Here is a 21,804-nt window from a genome sequence, read left to right on the forward strand (position 1 = left end):
GTGGCTTCAATGTTTACTTGGAGATACTCCTGTACCATTGTCTCTAGGCGTTGACTATGTGTCAGACTTCTTGTCTCCTGTGGCCTTGCAAAGGATGGGCTAAAAAAGTGGTGAAATGATTCCGCAAAATTGATGTTACCAGCAGATACTGTGGTTCTGTTACGGTTTGAGTGCTGAACACTTGACGGTCCCACGGTTGGCAAGTTGGAACTGTGAGATTCACTACGTGCACCACTGGTGTTTTGTGGAAAAGCACATGTAAGATTCTGCAACAGTGTCTGCTGATACTCCTGCATGCGTGCATCCCTTTCTATGGCAGGAATAATTTCTGCAAATTTACTTTTGTACCGGGGATCTAACAGTGTGGCAACCCAGTAGTCAGGATTATTTCTAATTCTCACAATTCGAGGGTCATGTTGCAGGTAGTGCAGCAAGAAGGCACTCATGTGTGTTGCGCATCCAGGAGCACCAAGTCCCTGTTGTGTTGGTGGCGAGGTAACAATCATGCTTCCTTCCTCTGTCCTCTCCCCCCAACCTCGCACAACAGAAATGTGATCAAGGTCTCCCTCATCTGATGAGTCTTCCATCAGTTCGTCCTCCACTTCTTCCTGGGCTCCTGCACCTTCCTCACTAGTTTGGCTGCTACCATGCGCCCTGGTAAAACCATTTCCCCCACCCTCACATGCCTGCCGCCTTGGTGCTGCTGACCGTCTGGACCTTGCAGATGTTAGCCCTTCCGCATACAACTCCTCCTCCTCTACTTCCTCCACCTCCTCTTGTGCCACCACCTGACTCCGAATTCTGTTTAACATGTGCTCCAGCATGTAAATCACCGGAATAGTCATGCTGATAATGGCATCATCAGCACTAAACATCTTCGTCGCCATTTCAAAACTGTGCAGAAGGGTGCATAGGTCCCTGATCTGAGACCACTCCTCCAGCGTGATTTGCCCCACCTCTGGATCTCGTTGGCCCAGGCTATACGTCAGAACGTATTGCACCAGGGCTTGTCGGTGCTGCCACAGTCGCTGCAACATGTGCAGAGTTGAATTCCACCGGGTAGGCACATCGCATTTTAGCCGGTGAAGTGGCAGGCCCAACAACTTCTGTAGAGATGTAAGTCGCTGAGCTGCGGGATGCGAACGGCGGAAGTGAGCACACAGCGACCGTGCCCTCTGCAGAAGGCCATCTAGTCTGGGATAGTGGGCTAAAAATTGCTGGACAACCAGGTTCAACACGTGAGCCATACAAGGCACGTGTGTGACATTGCCCCGGCGAAGGGCCGCACCCAGGTTTGCAGCATTGTCGCACACGGCCTTCCCTGGTTTCAGGTCCAGTGGAGACAGCCATTCATGAAATTGGTTCTCCAGAGCTGACCACAACTCCTCAGCTGTGTGACTCACATTTCCCAGACATTTCAAAGTAAAAACCGCCTGATGACGTTGAGCCCTACTGCCAGCATAGTAAGGAGGTGTGCAGTATCCCTTCTGCGCAGTTAGAAAGCTTGTGGCATGACCAGACAGGCTTTGGGTGCAGGTGGAAGACCGAGAGGAGGTTGAGGAGGCAGAAGCAGTGGAGGAACTTTGACATAAAGAGGATTGACGCACAACTCGTGGGGACGGCAAGACTTGGACAGCAGCCCCTTGTCCTGCTGTCACCATAGTTACCCAGTGCCCAGTCAGCGACATGTAACGCCCCTGTCCATGCCTACTCGTCCAAGTGTCTGTGGTGAAATGCACCCTGTCACACACAGAGTTTCTCAAAGAAGCGGTGATGTTGTGTGCGACATGCTGGTGGAGCGCAGGCACACCTTTCTTTGAGAAGTAGTGCCGACTGGGCATCTGGTACTGGGGCACTGCGACGGACATAAGGTCTCGAAAATCCTCTGTGTCCACCAGGCGGAAAGGCAGCATTTCTGTAGCCAAGAGCTTGCAGATGGTGAAATTCAACCTCTTAGCTTTCTCATGGCTAGGAGGAAATGGTCTTTTACTTGTCCACATCTGAGGGACCGAGGGCTGGCTATTGTGCTTAGACGGGGTTGATAAGGGTGTCCCCGGCAAACTGCCGGTCTGTGAGGAAGATGCAGGCGGACATGTTAGGTTGCCTTGATCCAAAGGTGGTGCTATCGATGTCGGACAGCGCTCAACACCAGCTGGTGTTACCACCTCCAAAGAAAATGATGACCTGCCAATCACGCTGGCTGTTGCGGGTAAAGAGGTGGCAGGTCTGCGCCCCAAAACAGGTGTGACTGCTGTCCCCCCAGTCACAGAGGATGAAGAGGCCGCGGATGCACAAGATATGGCAGACGGTGGTTGGCCTGGCCGGCTAGGCCGCATTGTAGCAGACTGAGCTTCCCACTGCAACTTATGCTTCATGTCCATGTGCCGGTTCATGCATGAAGTACTCAAACTATGTATTTTTTGGCCTCTACTTAGCTTTTGCTGACAAATGTTACAGATAACACGAGTTGGGTCATCTTTATCGAGCTGAAAAAATGCCCAGGCTATGCAAGGCTTAGCACCCATGCGACCTGAAGAGCCACCACGACTTGTGGTGAGAGGCAGAGTTGTGTTTGAGGATGCAGTTGTTGACGTGCTTCCAGTACTACGTCTCTGTCCAGGAAGGCGCAACCTGACCTCGTCGTCACTAGCATCTTCCTCCACCTCCTCTGCTGACCTCATCTCTTGGCTGACTGTGGGTTGACAGTAAGTGGGATCTCCAACCTCATCATCATCACCCTGTGTGTTATCACACCCGTCGTCCTCAGAGCCAACCTGTTCCTGCCCTGACAAAAAACTAAAGTTGTCGCTCCAATCAGGTATTTGAGTCTTATCATCGTCTTCCTCATTGTCTCCACCAACAGGAGTTACAGTTTGGGAATGAGGGTCTACATTATGGTCAGAACCTTCTGCGTCTGGTCCTGGATCCGACTCATAAAGATTCTGGGCATCAGTGCAGATCATTTCCTCGTCTGGATTCACAGAAGCGCTGGAGTCGACCTCTGATTCCCAGGCTATAGTATGAGTAAACAGCTCTGCAGACTCAACCATCTGTTCTACCTCATACTCAGACGGGCAGCTGGAGATTTGGGAGCTGTGAGGAAGCAAGTGCGATTTGGGTGACACCTTTGAGGACTGGAGTATTTGTGATGTTGAAGTTGATGTGGAGGAGAGCCCACTTAAAGGAGCACTTGATATCCGTTGAAGCACCTGCTGTTTTTGTGTCTCATCTGGAATTTGTAGCGATTGGCGTGGACGTAAGAAAGGGATCTTATCACATTGTCCGCTAAAAGAAGTAGACATTTTAGTTTGGCTGGAAGATGGTCTTTCTTCTGCAGATGTTACTGTTGCTTTAACACCTACCCCACGGACACAACCTTTTTTCCCCTTCCCAACACGCCTATTCCCCTTTCCACCAGCAGCAGGCCTTTTTCCACTCATTTTGGTGGTTAACTAATTCACAACTCTGGAGTTGTTTGCACAAAAAAACAATGGATGGTAACCGAGCAGAGCTGAGTGGCCAAACTGTGGTATTAGGCCAAAACTATTGGCTGGGTTAGATGCAGAAAAAAATTATATTCAATTTGCAACCTGATGGAGGTCAGTATAGATGGACTAATACAACAAGTCCCACACACAGCTAAAAGCCCAATATTTTTTCAGAGGTAGATGCAGAAAAAAATATATTCAGTTTGCAACCTGATGGAGGTCAGTATTGATGGATTAATAGAACAAGTCCCACACACAGCTAGAAGCCCAATATTTTTTCAGAGGTAGATGCAGAAAAAAATATATTCAGTTTGCAACCTGATGGAGGTCTGTATAGATGGATTAATAGAACAAGTCCCACACACAGCTAGAAGCCCAATATTTTTTCAGAGGTAGATGTAGAAAAAAATATATTCAGTTTGCAACCTGATGGAGGTCAGTATAGATGGACTAATACAACAAGTCCCACACACAGCTAGAAGCCCAATATTTTTTCAGAGGTAGATGCAGAAAAAAATTATATTCAGTTTGCAACCTGATGGAGGTCTGTATAGATGGATTAATAGAACAAGATTCACACACAGCTAGAAGCCCAATATTTTTTCAGAGGTAGATGCAGAAAAAAATATATTCAGTTTGCAACCTGATGGAGGTCAGTATAGATGGACTAATACAACAAGTCCCACACACAGCTAGAAGCCCAAATATTTTTTCAGAGGTACTGTAGATGCAGATAAAACTTATTTTTAATTTGCAACCTGATGGAGGTCAGTATAGATGGACTAATAGAGAAAGTCCGACACACTACTAGAAGGCCAAATATTTTTTCAGAGCTAGATGCAGAAAAAAATTATATTCAATTTGCAACCTGATGGAGGTCAGTATAGATGGATTAATAGAACAAGACCCACACACAGCTAGAAGCCCAATATTTTTTCAGAGGTAGATGCAGAAAAAAATATATTCAGTTTGCAACCTGATGGAGGTCAGTATAGATGCACTAATACAACAAGTCCCACACACAGCTAGAAGCCCAATATTTTTTCAGAGGTAGATGCAGAAAAAAATATATTCAGTTTGCAACCTGATGGAGGTCAGTATAGGTGGACTAATAGAACAAGTCCCACACACTGCTAGAAGGCCAAATATTTTTTCAGAGCTAGATGCAGAAAAAAATTAGATTCAGTTTGCAACCTGATGGAGGTCAGTATAGATGGACTAATAGAATGATGCTATGCCCAAAAGATTTTACTTCACTAGGTGCAGTAAAAAAATTGGTATTCTATACACAGGTGGTATATCTTGCAACACAGATAGGCTACTCCACTGACTAACACACTCTGCAATAGGCCAAAAAGGATTAGCTTTGCTAGATTCAGCCAAATGCTGTGAAAAAAACTTGCACAGCACTGGCACAGACCTGCCTGGCAAAAACTGATAGGAACTGATGTAACCTAGTCCTGAAAAGGACTCCAATTACAATTAGTCTTTACTCCCACAACCTATCTATTTAAGAGCACAGACCTGCCTGATAAAAGTCGTAGGAAATGCTGTAACCTAGTCCTTAAAAGGACTGCAATCACAACTATTCCCTACTCCCAAGCTATCTGTATATTTGTGCGAAAATTGGCTTGAAATTAACAAGGTATAGCGCACACAGCAACAGCGGTGCCGTCTAACACGCAGCTGCAGCAGTGAGAAAATGGTGGCGACGGGGAAAATGGCTTGGTCTTATAGGGCAAGGACATGTGACATACACTGCCAATGACACATGCCCTTGCTTGTGTGAAAAAAAGCACTTCGCTCCGTGTGTGCGCTGCTGATAGGCTGACAGATTGCACCTCCCCACTGTAAATGCGGGAAAGAGAAAAAAAAATGGAGATCTTCATTGTTCCTGCAGAGATCCATCCCCTGCCCCTCCCCCGACCCCGCTGTACACTCAAACTGCGTATTAACATTAATTTTCATCATTACTGAGAAAAAATCCAGTTATGATTTTGGTGCACGAACAGTTATCGAACATAACCTCGAACAGCCGAATTTTTCTCAAATTGTTCGTGTTCGCCGAACGGCTCGAACACCGCCCAAAACAGCTCGAATTTGAGATTGGCGAACAGTTCGAGTAGAACAACGCTCATCTCTAGTGATGACGAGGTCAGGTTGCGCCTTCCTGGACAGAGACGTAGTACTGGAAGCACGTCAACAACTGCATCCTCAAACACAACTCTGCCTCTCATCGTGGTGGCTCTTCAGGTCGCATGGGTGCTAAGCCTTGCATAGCCTGGGCATTTTTTCAGATCGATAAAGATGACCCAACTCGTGTTATCTGTAACATTTGTCAGCAAAAGCTAAGTAGAGGCCAAAAAATACATAGTTTGAGTACTTCATGCATGAACCGGCACATGGACATGAAGCATAAGTTGCAGTGGGAAGCTCAGTGTGCTACAATGCGGCCTAGCCGGCCGGGCCAACCACCGTCTGCCATATCTTGTGCATCCGCGGCCTCTTCATCCTCTGTGACTGGGGGGACAGCAGTCACACCTGTTTTGGGGCGCAGACCTGCCACCTCTTTACCCGCAACAGCCAGCGTGATTGGCAGGTCATCATTTTCTTTGGAGGTGGTAACACCAGCTGGTGTTGAGCGCTGTCCGACATCGATAGCACCACCTTTGGATCAAGGCAACCTAACATGTCCGCCTGCATCTTCCTCACAGACCGGCAGTTTGCCGGGGACACCCTTATCAACCCCGTCTAAGCACAATAGCCAGCCCTCGGTCCCTCAGATGTGGACAAGTAAAAGACCATTTCCTCCTAGCCATGAGAAAGCTAAGAGGTTGAATTTCACCATCTGCAAGCTCTTGGCTACAGAAATGCTGCCTTTCCGCCTGGTGGACACAGAGGATTTTCGAGACCTTATGTCCGTCGCAGTGCCCCAGTACCAGATGCCCAGTCGGCACTACTTCTCAAAGAAAGGTGTGCCTGCGCTCCACCAGCATGTCGCACACAACATCACCGCTTCTTTGAGAAACTCTGTGTGTGACAGGGTGCATTTCACCACAGACACTTGGACGAGCAGGCATGGACAGGGGCGTTACATGTCGCTGACTGGGCACTGGGTAACTATGGTGACAGCAGGACAAGGGGCTGCTGTCCAAGTCTTGCCGTCCCCACGAGTTGTGCGTCAATCCTCTTTATGTCAAAGTTCCTCCACTGCTTCTGCCTCCTCAACCTCCTCTCGGTCTTCCACCTGCACCCAAAGCCTGTCTGGTCATGCCACAAGCTTTCTAACTGCGCAGAAGGGATCCTGCACACCTCCTTACTATGCTGGCAGTAGGGCTCAACGTCATCAGGCGGTTTTTACATTGAAATGTCTGGGAAATGTGAGTCACACAGCTGAGGAGTTGTGGTCAGCTCTGGAGAACCAATTTCATGAATGGTTGTCTCCACTGGACCTGAAACCAGGGAAGGCCGTGTGCGACAATGCTGCAAACCTGGGTGCGGCCCTTCGCCGGGGCAATGTCACACACGTGCCTTGTATGGCTCACGTGTTGAACCTGGTTGTCCAGCAATTTTTAGCCCACTATCCCAGACTAGATGGCCTTCTGCAGAGGGCACGGTCGCTGTGTGCTCACTTCCGCCGTTCGCATCCCGCAGCTCAGCGACTTACATCTCTACAGAAGTCGTTGGGCCTGCCACTTCACCGGCTAAAATGCGATGTGCCTACCCGGTGGAATTCAACTCTGCACATGTTGCAGCGACTGTGGCAGCACCGACAAGCCCTGGTGCAATACGTTCTGACGTATAGCCTGGGCCAACGAGATCCAGAGGTGGGGCAAATCACGCTGGAGGAGTGGTCTCAGATCAGGGACCTATGCACCCTTCTGCACAGTTTTGAAATGGCGACGAAGATGTTTAGTGATGACGATGCCATTATCAGCATAACTATTCCGGTGGTTTACATGCTGGAGCACATGTTAAACAGAATTCGGAGTCAGGTGGTGGCACAAGAGGAGGTGGAGGAAGTAGAGGAGGAGGAGTTGTATGCGGAAGGGCTAACATCTGCAAGGTCCAGACGGTCGGCAGCACCAAGGCGGCAGGCATGTGAGGGTGGGGGAGATGGTTTTACCAGGGCGCATGGTAGCAGCCAAACTAGTGAGGAAGGTGCAGGAGCCCAGGAAGAAGTGGAGGACGAACTGATGGAAGACTCATCAGATGAGGGAGACCTTGATCACATTTCTGTTGTGCGAGGTTGGGGGGAGAGGACAGAGGAAGGAAGCATGATTGTTACCTCGCCACCAACACAACAGGGACTTGGTGCTCCTGGATGCGCAACACACATGAGTGCCTTCTTGCTGCACTACCTGCAACATGACCCTCGAATTGTGAGAATTAGAAATAATCCTGACTACTGGGTTGCCACACTGTTAGATCCCCGGTACAAAAGTAAATTTGCAGAAATTATTCCTGCCATAGAAAGGGATGCACGCATGCAGGAGTATCAGCAGAGACTGTTGCAGAATCTTACATGTGCTTTTCCACAAAATACCAGTGGTGCACGTAGTGAATCTCACAGTTCCAACTTGCCAACCGTGGGACCGTCAAGTGTTCAGCACTCAAACCGTAACAGAACCACAGTATCTGCTGGTAACATCAATTTTGCGGAATCATTTCACCACTTTTTTAGCCCATCCTTTGCAAGGCCACAGGAGACAAGAAGTCTGACACATAGTCAACGCCTAGAGACGATGGTACAGGAGTATCTCCAAGTAAACATTGAAGCCACGACTGTGTCACTGGACCCTTGCTCTTTTTGGGCTTCCAATCTGGATAAATGGCCGGAGCTAGCCACTTACGCCTTGGAGATCTTGTCATGCCCCGCAGCCAGCGTTCTGTCTGAACGTGTGTTCAGCGCTGCTGGTGGTGTGCTGACAGATAAGCGCACGCGGCTCTCCACTGATAATGTAGACAGACTCACGTTCATAAAGATGAACAAATCATGGATCCGAAACGACTTTTCTACCCCTGTGTCATCCTGGGGAGAGTAAAAGCTTGATGATTGGTTAAAATCACCCTACCAACCGTTTTAAGCTTTCAAATTACTAATCATGTTTATCTGTATCTTGGCTGGAAAATAATTTGGGCTTTGTAGCAGTGTGCAGCACTGATTCTATTAGGCCATCTATAATAAGCTCCACCAGATTTAAAATTACTAATCATGTTTATCTGTATCTTGACTGGAAAATAATTTGGGCTTTGTAGCAGTGTGCAGCACTGATCCTATTAGGCCATCTATACTAAAGCTTCACCAGATTTAAAATTAATAATAATTTTTAGCTGCATCTAGCCCGGAAAATAATTTTGGGGCTCCGAGATGCGCAAGACACATAAGTGCCTTCTTGCTGCACTACCTGCAGCATGACCCTCATATTGTCAGAATTCGAAGTAATCATGACTACTGGGTTGCCACACTCTTAGATCCCCCAAACTTTTCGATCAACCTTTTCATTTTAATAAAGACCAAAAAAATGGTCATTTTTGAAATTATAAGCATTAGCAGGTTGTTAGAAACTGAAATCAAACAGTTTTCAACTCAAAACTTTATTCTAGGTGATGTTACATTTTCACATAGGACCCCTTGTTCGAAAGGAGCTTCTGAACTCTCTCGTCCATTGAATTTGTCAGGTGGTTTTGGATGGTTTCTGCTTCAATTGTTTTGCATGAGGACAGAATACCCTCCCAGAGCTGTTGCTTAGATGTGAACTGCCTCCCGCCATCATAGACACTCCTTTTAATGATGCTCCAAAGGTTCTGAATGGGGTAGAGGTCAGGGGAGCATGGGGGTCACACCATAAGTTTGTCCCCTTTTATGCCCAAAATCAGCCAGAGATGCAGATGTTTTATGTGCAGCATGAGATGGTGCATTATCATGCAAAAAAATGATCTTGCTGTGAAATACACGGTTCTTCTTCTTGAACCATGGCAGGAAGTGCTGTTTGAGAAAATCCACATACATTATGGAGTTCATCTTTAGCGCCTTCAGGGATCCTAAAGGGGCCGACAATCTCTCTCCCCATGATTCCAGCCCAAAACATTACTCCACCTCCTCCTTGTTGGCGCTGTAGCCGTGTTTGCGTGGGGTGTCCATCAACCAGCCATCCTCCACTCCATCCATCTGGACCATCGAGCGCTGCACGGCACTCATCCGTGAACAAAACAGTTTTGAAATCAGTCTTCATGTAATGTTTGGCCCACTGGAGCCGTTTCTGCTTGTGTGAAGTGGATAGAGGAGGTCGACAGGATGGCGTATGCACAGCTGCAAACCTCTGAAGGACCCTGCATCTTGTTGTTCGGGGGACGTTGGAGGCACCAGCAGCTTCAAAAACTTGTCTGCTGCTATGACAAGGCTTTTTTGCCGCTGCTCTTTCAACCTGACGTAATTGCCTGTAGGAGAGAGTCCTCAATTTGCCCTTATCAGCACGCACACGTGTGTACTGTGAATCAGCTACATACTTCTTGATTGCCAAGACACTTCATCCTGATCATCGCACAATGTTGATTGTAGTCATGCCTTGACCTAAACACTCCACAATTTGTTGCTTCTCAGCAGCCGACACATCCTTTTTCTTTCCCATTTTGGCAGAAAATGTAGGCTGCTTAATAATGTGAGAGAGCCTTCTTAAGTAGTCTTGCCTTTCATTGGACACACCTGCCAAACTAATTAGCACAGGTGTCTGCAATTGCTTACAGTGATATAAAGAGCCCTGACACACATCACCATCAATGAGTTTAACTGACAAACAAACAAATTCTTCCCTTATCACTCCTAAACACTTTTTGCATAATAATTTGGAACACAGTGTACATGTGCTTTTCCACAAAACACCAGTGGTTCACGTAGTGAATCTTACAATTCTAACTTGCCAACCGTGGTCTGTATGGAGTTGTTCAATAAAGGGCCCAAAATTAAGATAACATAGATGGGAGAGGTCTCTATGAATAGGAATTCCTAAGTATTTGATACCCTGTGAGGGACAGGCAAAGGGAAAGTTGGACTGGATGGAATCCTATATGGATTTGGGGAGGGAGACATCGAGGGCCTCAGACTTCGCTGCATTGATTTTAAAATTTGACCATGTAACAAAGTGATCTATTTCAGCCATAACAGCATGGATGGATATATGTGATTGAGTGATATATACTAGGACATCATCAGCAAATAGAGAGCACTTGTACTCGGTGCCTCCCACCTCAATCCACCTAATATTGGGGTTATGGCGAATTGATGAGAGCAGGTGCTCCGTCACTAGGATGTATAAGAGAGGGGACAGAGAACATCCCTGCCTTGTCCCATTGGTGATTGTGAAAGGTGATGAAAATGTTCTGAAGCGCCCCCTGGGCCTTGGGACACCCGGAGCCGGACCCTTTTTGGTGGATGCTGGTGGTTGTAGTCTCCGTGGCGGCGACCCGGTTCCGTGGCTCAGGGCGGTCAAACCAGTGGCGGAACTATTTATGTGGTTTTGATGTTTAAATGTCCGACTACGCCACCCGTGGATTGCGGTCAGAGTGAACCGCCGCTCCAGGGCAGACCGCTGAGGCTGGTGTTGTGGGTGCAGCAGAGCGTAGCATAACTCCCCACGGGAGGAGTATAGCCTCAGGGCAGTGTATGCGGAGGATGGGGGTGATGGTGCAGGGCAGCAGCAGTAACGACACGGAGTCAGTGATGCAGTCCAGGGCCTTTACTCACAGTTCTTATTATCCAGACCACGTCTGCAGGTAACGGCTGCCCACGTCGTACTGTGCTCACCAGGTGAGGGGCTCAGACAACTCCCAGATAACTTTGGAGCGCTTCACAGGACCCCCTTTGTGTGTCCTTTGTCTGGCCTTTCTTACCAACCCTTCTGTCCGGCTGCCTCGGGCCTCCTCTTGGTAAACTTGGCGCCAGTTTCCCTGACCCTATGTGGTGCCTTCCTAGCGGGTGTAGCGAGGGGCTGCGCCACATAAAATGTCACAGCCTCCTGTTTCTAGCTGAGGGTCGTTTCCTGCCTCCACTAGTTTCGGGGACCGGTCTCCCCCTTTGGCCTGACCCCTCCACGCAGGTGGATTCGGGCGTGCGGTGGCGACTCGCCCGTCCGCACCCCTGGGATCCCTTCGTTCCTCGTTCCTGGAGCTTTCTCCGCTCCTCTTCCTTCCTTCTCCCTCTTCCAGGCCTGGGCCTCTGTTACTAGGCCCGCCTCCGGAGCAGAGCTCATGCAGAGCCCCTGCTCCCTGCCACTTCTGCTCAGACTTCTCTGCACTGAACTAAGATGGTGCCCACCTTTTATACTCCCTTCTCAATGCACCCAGGAACTGCTTCCTCCCTGCTCCTGCACTACAGGGTTCCCCTTCCTCAGTGTTCCCTCCCCCCACTCCAGCTAGGGACAGGGCTGTCGTGCCCATCTCAGGGGCATATTGGTCGCCCTGCCCCACGGCAATGTGGTGTAATGCATGCAGGTGTCGGGTCCTGATCCACACTACATCCTTACCTGAGAGTGAGATATCACACCTCTGGGTGAGGTGCAATACCTCTGTAGCAACCGAGCCCTCAGGGTGCTACAGTTCCATTTATCTTCAGCCTAGGTGACGTATTGCGATACAGGGCCGTGATTTTGGCTATAAAAGGGTCCCCTAGACCCCTACCCCAAGCATTTTAAGAGAATCATATATGGCGTGCCAGGAGACTCTATGGAATGCTTTCTCAGCATCCAACGAGAGTATCTAATTACAAATTTTTAACTGCATCTAGCCCAGGAAATACTTTGTGCCTAGTAGCAGTGTCTGCTAGTCAGCGGATTATCCCGGCTGTTAAGCAAGCTACACCACCTGTAGTTTGGACACTTAATTTTTTCAAAGGAAATGCTTCGGGACCACGGGATACTCAGTGAAGAGCATCAGGAGGCACCCCAAGGCATAGGGGCTGGGACTGGCAGTAGGATGCCTTGCGGTGGACAGCCGAGCTCGATCCTTATAAAAGCTTTTTAACTGCAGCAGCTTTAGTGGACGCTACTGGAGCTGGAATTACGCGGCTGCTGGCATGAGACTTGCCCTCCAATAGATCCTTGTAAATGGATTTAAAGTGTATTCATTCAAATTAGAGAGACAATTTAAATTAAAAAGCTTAGAGCTGCCTCCACCACAGGGGGGCTCGCTCGACCCACCAGCGGACAGGCACCAGTATTGGGAGAGGGGGGCTGGCCGTCAGGGTTCACCGCGGCTCTGGCACAAACCCGGCGACGCGGAGGTGGCACGGGCAGGAGCGGACTGAACGTGTCGGCTTCTCACTTTTTGGATTTTAGAAGGGCATGACATGCCTATATCTGTGTCTCCCCCTCCTTTTACTCCTCCACCTCTTTTCTTTTCGCATGACTATATGTACTTGTCACTTTTCCATGTGTTAGTTGTGTCTTCTGAGCAGTTTGTCAGCTTTTGGACATCTTTGAAGGTGTTTTCTATGTGTTTCTATGTGTTTTTGTTTGCCTGCCATTGGTTTTAACGGTGTTCGAAGGTGTTCGACGAACAGTTCGGCGAACACACGGGTGTTCGACGAACCGAACCGAACTCGAACACTACGGGGGTGGCTCAACACTAATTGAGAGGTGTTAGAAGCTTGTTGATTGTAGTCATTTATTCCAAAAGCCATGCAATCATATATTAAGTTGAGGGTGCCAACAATTTTGTTCAGGCCAATTTTGGGGGTTTTGTGTGAAATTATGTGTAGATAAAGATTCCGGCACACCAAATAATGTAGAACAGTCTCATATGGGTGATATAAAAGTAGATGCTTTATTTCTCCAACAATAACTGGTTCAAATCATTGTCAATATAGTTGCTCTTATTTCTCCAACAATAACTGGTTCAAATCGTTGTCAATATAGTTGCCCAACGTTTCAACCCCAACCGGTTTTCCTCAGGGGCATCAGAAGAGCTAGTTACTATACTCTGCTAAATTTCTGGGGATCTTCCCACGTAACTTGAGAGTCTTTCAGGAAAAAATTACTATGAAAAGCACCAGTTGTTGCTGTTGTAGGGGAAATGTGTCTACCAGCAATAGTAGCTGTGAACAATTATAGTAGTCGTGACCGAGGGGATATTCCTCTAGGATATGGCAAGTGTGCCTGTGTACCTCTGGGTTAGCGTGTCCTGCCGGATACCCAGAAATTTAACAGAGTGTAGTAACTAGCTCTTCTGATGCCCCTGAGGAAAACCCCGTTGGGGTTGAAACGTTTGGCAACTATATTGACAACGATTTGAACCAGTTATTGTTGGAGAAATAAAGCATCTACTTTTATATCACCCATATGAGACTTTTCTACATTATTTGGTGTGCCGGAATCTTTATCTACACGGATACATGTGTTGTATTCCTGGCACCCTTCTTCATAAGTTGAGCTTGGTCTTTATTTATTATTGTGTGAAATTATGTCCAATTTGCCTCTTTTCTCTGTTTTTTTTGCTGTTCCAGTATACACAATGGAAATAAACATGTGTTTAACAAAATGTGTAATTGCAATCATTTTCTGGGAGAAATACTTAATTTTATTGAACAATTTTAAGGATGCCAACACTTCTGGCTATGACTGTATATACAGCCATGATCTCCAACCTATCGCTCTCTGACTGGAGGCAGGAGGCCATGGGTGGTAGACTACTAAAGTTACCTTGAGTTTGTGGCTCCTTTTTTTTCATGTTCTGTATATTTTCTTTATTTTTTAGGTCCGTTGGATTGGGAAGTGTGGGGGAAATTATCCTTGTGTCTGTCGTATGTCCCAAGGTACTGACTCTTTTCTCTTGAGTCAACTGCTGTAAGGACCTCTCGTGTCTACTTGTTGACCTTGTTGACTGGGTAAAGAATAAAAAAGGAAATTTATAGCAAGTGCAAAATTCATGAAACATATCTCTTAAATCCTAACTAATGTAAGAGAAGTGGCCATAGTCGTAAACTGATACATACAGTACTACCACCAGTGCGTGGTGCATGTGATCAATGCCAATTACCCCTGAATGGCCACACATATGCCAATGAAAGCAGAACATGCACTATATGGAAAAAAGTATTGAGACACACACCTTAATTATTAAATTCAGGCTTGTCATTCAGACCCATTGCCCCCGAAGCATATCATCTGGCCCCTCGCTCCCGGCGTATAACATTTAGCCCCTCGCCCAGAGTGTATATTATCTGGCCCACTGGTACAACAAGTCCGTTCATGACATTCCTTCCCTTCTATATAGTATCTTCCCCATCACCTGTGAGTGATATTTTTGAGAAGTGGAAGGAACCGCAGCAACTCCACAAAGTGGAGACCCGGTAATGTTACAGAGCAGGTCACAGAGTGCTGAGGAGCAGAGGGCAGAAAAGTCACCAACTCTCCGCTGACCCCATAACTGCAGAGTCCAAACCTCCTCTGAAATTAACATCAGCACAGACACTGCACCCCCACTGGGAGCTTCATGGCCGAGCAGCTGCCGTTTATCATCAAGCAAAATGCCAAGTGTCGGATGGAGTGATGTAAAGCCGCCACCACTGGACTCTGGAGGAAACGTGTTCTGTACTGTGACTGATGGACACTTCTCTATCTGGCATCTGATGGAGAAGTCTTGGTTTGGTGAATGTCAGGAGAACGTTACCGCCTGACAAAATTGTGCCCGCTGTACAGTTTGATGGAGGAGGGATAATGCTATGAGCTTTTTATCAGGTGTCGGCATTGGGCCGTTAGTTCCAGTGAAGGGAAATCTTAACGCTTCAGCACAAGACATTTTGGACAGCTTTGTTTGAACTGTTTGGGGAAGGCCTTTTTCTGTTACCCATGAAAGTGCCCAGTGCATGAGGTCGATAAAGACATGGTTGTGGGATTTTGGTGAGGAACAACAAGACCGGCTGCACAAAGTCCTGAGCTAAACTCCATCTAACACCTTTAGGATAAAAAAAAACAGAGATTGTGAGCTCAGCCTCTCCTCCAACACCAGGGTCTGACCTCACAAATGCTCTTATGGATGAATGGACAAAAATTCCTACTGACAACTCCAAAATCCTTTAGAAAGTCTTCTTGGAAGAGTGGAAGATGTTATAGCTGGAAAGGGACCGACTCCATATTAATGTTGAATAGGAGGTGATAAAGCTTCTGTAGGTGTAATGTGGAAGTGTCCCAGTATTTCATTTAGGTGATTGGCTTGGGGTGATCATCTGACATTCTTTAATAATGCTCTTTAACAATACTAAGTGATCTCTCGGGGCCGAACAGCCAAGAAATATACTGTTTTTCATACATCATAGCCTTGTGTTCAATGGTCATAATTACGCTCCCTAATATACAATTTAAAATGGTTATCCAGCGTATGAAATATATGTAATATTTTCTAAGAAATGTAATATAATTGTTGTTACTAATATACTTTATTATTCAAATATGCAGCAATGTCCTGGTTTCATGGCCCCACTAGAGGTCACAGCAGCTCCATGTCCAGGACTTCCTCTCGTCTCTGTAGCTGTGTGAGACCAGTGATGTACTTGAAAGGGACTGTCTGTCTGGCTACATTCATTAGCTAAGCCAGCCCCCTTCTCTGTCTTTGCACCTGGTTTGACAGAAGAGGGGGCTGGCTTAGCTGCTGAAAATTACAGTAGAACTGGTAGAACCAGGCTGAAACCATGACATCACTGCAGATTTGAACAGTAAAGAAAAACGATGTTACAAAATATCTCACAAATATATCAACTTTATTAAATATAAAATATAACAGATTGTTAAAAAACAGAGTATGCTCACATATCTATTACAGTACGTTCCCTAATGGTTAACATATACAGTGCAACAGATAGAAGAGTAAATGTAACGCTGGGGGTGTGGACCCACTGCGCCACAGGCTAGGCTTAACTAGGAGAGGCGTAACTAAGTGACTACCGGATGTTCGCATGAGCCTCTCATGGTGAGGATAGGCTTAGCCGCTGGTAGTCACCAGATGCCACTCCAAGGCAGTCCCTGAGTCTGCAGAAGATAAGCAGGAGGTTAAAGTCATGGTATGAGATACAAAGGGGCGAAGCATAGGTGAAGTCAGGCAGTTCGAGGTCGGGGCAGGCAGCACAGGGTCAGTAAGCATAGCCGAGGTCAGGAGCGGAGAGGTCAGGCAGAACAGGAAAACTAGCCGAATTGGTAACGGGAAGCAGAATACTGAGACAAGCATAAACATGGACTTACAGGGTAGGAACCAACATTCGGGCAAGGAGTAGGGAAAGGTAAAGACCCTTCTGGCATAAGATAGCCCAGGGAACCTGATCTCTTCAGAACATACTAGAGTTAAATTCCTGCAGCGACCGGTGATGCCCCTCTAAGGCTGGATGGATACCACATGCAGGTGCAGTAGTGCTGAGGAGTGCAGGAGGAAACAAACTCAGTAGAGTGGCCTGCTACGAGGAGAAACCACATGGTGAGTGGGACGGCACTGAGGAGGCATGCAAGTTGCCACCGTGACAGTAAAGAGTATGGGAGGCAAACTTACATCGTAATAATGTGGTGCACTGTTAGGTGTGTAGCCCTGCGCCCCACTACGCATTTCATCCTGCAGGGGGGCATGTCTTCATAATGTTATAGTTGTAATCCTTAGGTTGTGAGTTTGGACACGCCCCCTGATGAAGCTGGGTGAAACGCGCGTTGGGACACAAGGCTTCACACAAGTTTTCCTCGTATACTCTTTACTCTTCTATCTGATTTATATGTTAACCATTAGGGCATACTAATTATATACTGTTTATAGCCTTGGGAGGTTTGTTGTTAGCCCTTCATTGAGCTACTATGTTTTTTAACAAAACCTGTTATATTTTCTATTTGATAGAGCTGATTTATTTGTGAGATATTTTTTAGCACAATTTTTCTTTTGGTTTATGTTGTAATTAGTGTTGAGCGATACCTTCCGATATCAGGAAATATCGGATCGGATTGGATCGGGCCGATACCGAAAAAGTATCGGATATCGCCGATTCCGATACCGGAAACCAATGCAAGTCAATGGGACACAAATATCGGAATGAAAATAAACCCTTTCTTTCCTTGTAGGTTAATTCTACATGAAGGAAAACAACTAACAATAATGTAGAATGTATTGGGGGAGGTGGTTGCCCAAATCGATGGGAACAGTGCTCACAGTGAAACATGAAAAGCCGGCAATTCAGCAGCGGCATACACTGGTACCCGACAATTTACAACAGAAAGAATAGAGCTTCTCACATAGATTAGATAGATAGAAACATGTCAGTCACATATATATGAAGTACAGTGACAGTGTTGCTCACTGTACTTGTCATTTAGTGTAAAGGATTTATTTAAAAAAATATTAGTGTTTTCATGCACCGTCTCTTTAAAAAAGCCGGCCGGCAATTCAGCATCTGTACCCAACAATTTATAACAGAAAGATAGAGCATCACTCATAGATTAGATACATAGAAACATGTCAGTCACATATATAAGAAGTACGGTGACAGTGTTGGTTACTGTACTTGATATTTAGTGTTAAAATAAAGGATTTATTAAAAAAAAAATTGGCGTGGGGTTCCCCGTAATTTTAGTCTCTAGCGGAGGATAAGCAGACAGCTGGGGCAGATGTTTGAAGCCTGGGAAGATGGTAATACCCACAGAGCTTTCCAGGCTACTAATATCAGCCCCCAGCTGAATACCTAGCCTTTACTAGCTATTAAAATGGGGGACCCCCCAAAAAAATGACGTGGGGTCCCCCCTATTTTAATAGCTAGCAAAGGCTAGGCAGACAGCTGGGGGCTGATATTAATAGCCTAGGAAGGGTGCCATGAATATTGGCCCCCTCCCAGGCTAGAAACACCAGCCGTCAGCCGCCCCAGAAATGGCGCATCCATAGGATGTGCCAATTCTGGCACTTAGCCTCGCTCTTCCCACTGCCCTGTAGCGGTGGCAGTGGGGTAATAGGGCTGGGGTTATAATGCCAGCTGACATCAAGCCCAGGTTAGTAATGGAGAGGCGTCTATAAGACACCCACATTACTAACCCCATAGTCAAAGTTAAAAAAAAACACAAACACCCAGAATAAAGTCCTTTAATTGAAATAAAGACACAATTCTTTATTGTTCTAAATTAAACCATACTTACCATCACGCCCATTCCAGCTGAAGCCAACGATCTCCTGCAATAAAAATAAAATAATAAACCAACATCATCCTTACCTTTCGATGGTTCCCAGGACAGCTCCAGCTCTGCTACATCGAGATGACAGGCTGGACCGCAGCAGAACGCAGCCATACCTGGCTAGACACAAATATAGTGCGAAGCCCCACGTCAATTTATTTTTAATTATTTCATGAAATAATTAAAAAAAAGGGCTTCCCTATATTGTTGTGTCCGGCCAGGTACAAATAGGCAGCTGGGAGTTGGGGGCAGCCCGTTCCTGGATTCTGTACCTGGCTGGCATACAAAAATATGGCAAAGCCCACGTCAACGTTTTTGGGAAAAATTAATTAAAAAATAAATAATAATTTAGGGACTGCATCTTTATTAACCCCTCAAGTGTCATTTAGTGTTAAAATAAAGGATTTATTAAAAAAAAAATTGGCGTGGGATCCCCCGTAATTTTAGTCTGTAGCGGAGGTTAAGCAGACAGCTGGGGCAGATGTTTGAAGCCTGGGAAGGGGGTAATACCCACAGAGCTTCCCAGGCTACTAATATCAGCCCTCAGCTGAATACCTAGCCTTTACTAGCTATTAAAATGGGAGACCCCCCAAAAAAATGACGTGGGGTCCCCCCTATTTTAATAGCTAGCAAAGGCTAGGCAGACAGCTGGGGGCTGATATTAATAGCCCAGGAAGGGTGCCATGAATATTGGCCCCCTCCCAGGCTAGAAACACCAGCCGTCAGCCGCCCCAGAAATGGCGCATCCATAGGATGCTCCAATTCTGGCACTTAGCCTCGCTCTTCCACGCTGCCCTGGTGCGGTGGCAGGGGGTAATAGGGTTGGGGTTCATGTCAGCGCCAGCTGCCATGAAGCCCAGGTTAGTAATGATGGGAGTCTATAAGACACCCCCATTACTAACCTACAAAGTGTTAAAAAGAAAAAACACACACTACACCCAGAAAAAAATAATTTATTTGAAATAAAACACACCAATTTATTTAATTCTTAGTTTACTAAAAAAAAATAGTTACCTGTCCATGTTCCTGCGCTGATCTCCCATACACAGCTGTCACATCTGGAGATGGTGACAGCTGTGCATGGCTGCTGTAAGCTCACGCTGCCGGGAACACGTCCGCTCCCGGCAGCGGGAGCCACTGACTGAGGTCACCGGAGTGCATTCAGTCAGAGCAGCTCCGGAGACCTCCTTTACGGCACTGCTGTACCGTGGGAATTTCTCACGGTACAGCAGGGCCGTAAAGAAGCTGACCGGAGCAGCGCTGCCTGAACTCCGGCGAACCCGCTTATGCAATGACGGGGCTCCTTTACGGCCCCGTCATTCTAGCGGCGGCAGCGGTTCAGAGCGGTCACATTCTATGTGGCTTGTCTAAACTGGAGATCATCGTGGGACACTCGTGGACTACTACGGAGGGGTAAGGATAAGGTTGTGGTTTATTATTTTATATTTTATTACAGGAGATCGATGGCTTCTGGGAATTAGGTGTCTAGGTGAGTATAGGTGTATTTTTTTATTTTTTACTTTATTTTAGGTGGCGATCGGCGGGGACAGGTAATGTATAAACTAATTTATTTTAGGTAACCACTGGCCACCAATGACATGTATTTAAAATTTATTGGGGACACAGTAGGGCAATTTAAATAGCAGGATCAGGCTGATGGGAACTACTGCTCCCATCGAGCTGATCCTGCTGGCACGAGTGGACGGGGGACAGACATAGGCCGATGGGAGTAGTAGTGTCACATCGACCTATGTCTGCCTGCACGCACACACCCGCAGACATCGCACAGACACCCGCACACACCAATCATGACAGGCTGATGGTCTGCGAGGTGTGGCTGACCTGTGCGGCCGTGGGAAAGTTCATGTGAGTTCATGCAATGCAGTCAAGCATGAACTCACATGAACCCTCTGAGGGCACCGCGGTGACTTCAAATGAACAGCTGATCAGCATCACCTGATACCTCAGCTGTTCATTTGAAATAACCGGCGGGAAAGCGCAGCACAGAACGGGAAAGCCGGCTGTGAAGTCTTTTCATTGCCGGCTTCCCCGCCCGGGTCCTTCGCTCCCCGCTCCTTGGTGTTGTGCTCCCCGCCCTGTCCTAACTTACGATCGGGATGGGAGGTGGCGAGGAGAGCGGAGGATCGGGGTGGGAGGCTGCGGGGAAGCAGTATGGGGCTGTGTGATTGTTTAAAAGCCGACGGGCGGTAAAAAGCCGGCGGGCGGTAAAAAGCCGCCGGCTTTTAAACAATCAGGAGAATTCTCCCACGCTGGGATGGCATTCTGATGACGGGCTGGATCGCAGCTGAGCGCTGCCATCCAGCTTGTCATCCTTCAGAGACACTGCAGAGCGCAGGCATTATGGGAACTTCCGATTCCGGTATCCGATATTGTAAAAATATCGGATCTCAGTATCGGAACTCCGATACCGCGAATATCGGCCGATACCCGATATGTCAGTATCGGAATGCTCAACACTAGTTGTAATACTTAGGTACATCTATCTTATTCAGCCAGGTACTTTTTGGTTATATGAATATTGGTTGGTCCGATTATTAAAGTATATTACTAGGTGTTTAATTATATTACATTTCATAAAAAATGTATACATTTTCATCTACTGTAGAAATTTTTTTTGGTGAGAACAACAAAATGCAATAAATATAAGTACCTCTAATGACACTAAAATATGCAAGTAAAAAATATATATTTATAGGTTAAATTGAATAAAACTGCACATTAATATTTCATACATGAAATTTAGCACTTGGGCTATATAGACCCACACGAGTTCTCACCTCCCCAGAAGATCTGGCGCTAGTTTTTCTCCCAGTGGCTGGAGGAGGCCCCGAAACCTTGGATCCAAAAGCAATGTGAGATCTATCCTCTTTTCTAATGTCTCGAGAGTTACCTTGTCCTCTGCTTGTGAGCAGATCTGTCAGAACAGAGCATCAGTTTGTTATTTGATGACATCACAATACACCAGACAGAACTTATTCAGATGTTTCTTATATTGAAAAATGACATATAATTCATTATTTCAATCAACGTAAGCCACGCAGTTCATTTTTGCTGAAAATTTTTGCCGGATTTTAAAACGAATTTTCCAGCATACAAAAAATCCAGAAATAAAG

General features: G+C 46.7%; 1 protein-coding gene across 1 annotated transcript in view; it reads right to left on the reverse strand.

Moving 5' to 3' along the window:
* CFAP20DC (CFAP20 domain containing) overlaps positions 1-21,804 on the reverse strand; it is a 692,474-nt gene that overhangs the window by 326,356 nt on the left and 344,314 nt on the right. Inside the window, exons 9-10 of the mRNA XM_073644645.1 lie at positions 21,469-21,605; positions 14,183-14,363 (exon numbers count right to left, since the gene is read on the reverse strand). Of these exons, the coding sequence (XP_073500746.1) occupies positions 14,183-14,363; positions 21,469-21,605 (318 nt within the window). The remainder of the gene's footprint in view (positions 1-14,182; positions 14,364-21,468; positions 21,606-21,804) is intronic.

Source organism: Phyllobates terribilis, unplaced genomic scaffold (assembly GCF_046119375.1).
Source record: "Phyllobates terribilis strain yellow unplaced genomic scaffold, ASM4611937v1 Scaffold_8__6_contigs__length_399053987, whole genome shotgun sequence".
In the NCBI taxonomy this organism is placed as follows: Eukaryota; Metazoa; Chordata; class Amphibia; order Anura; family Dendrobatidae; genus Phyllobates; species Phyllobates terribilis.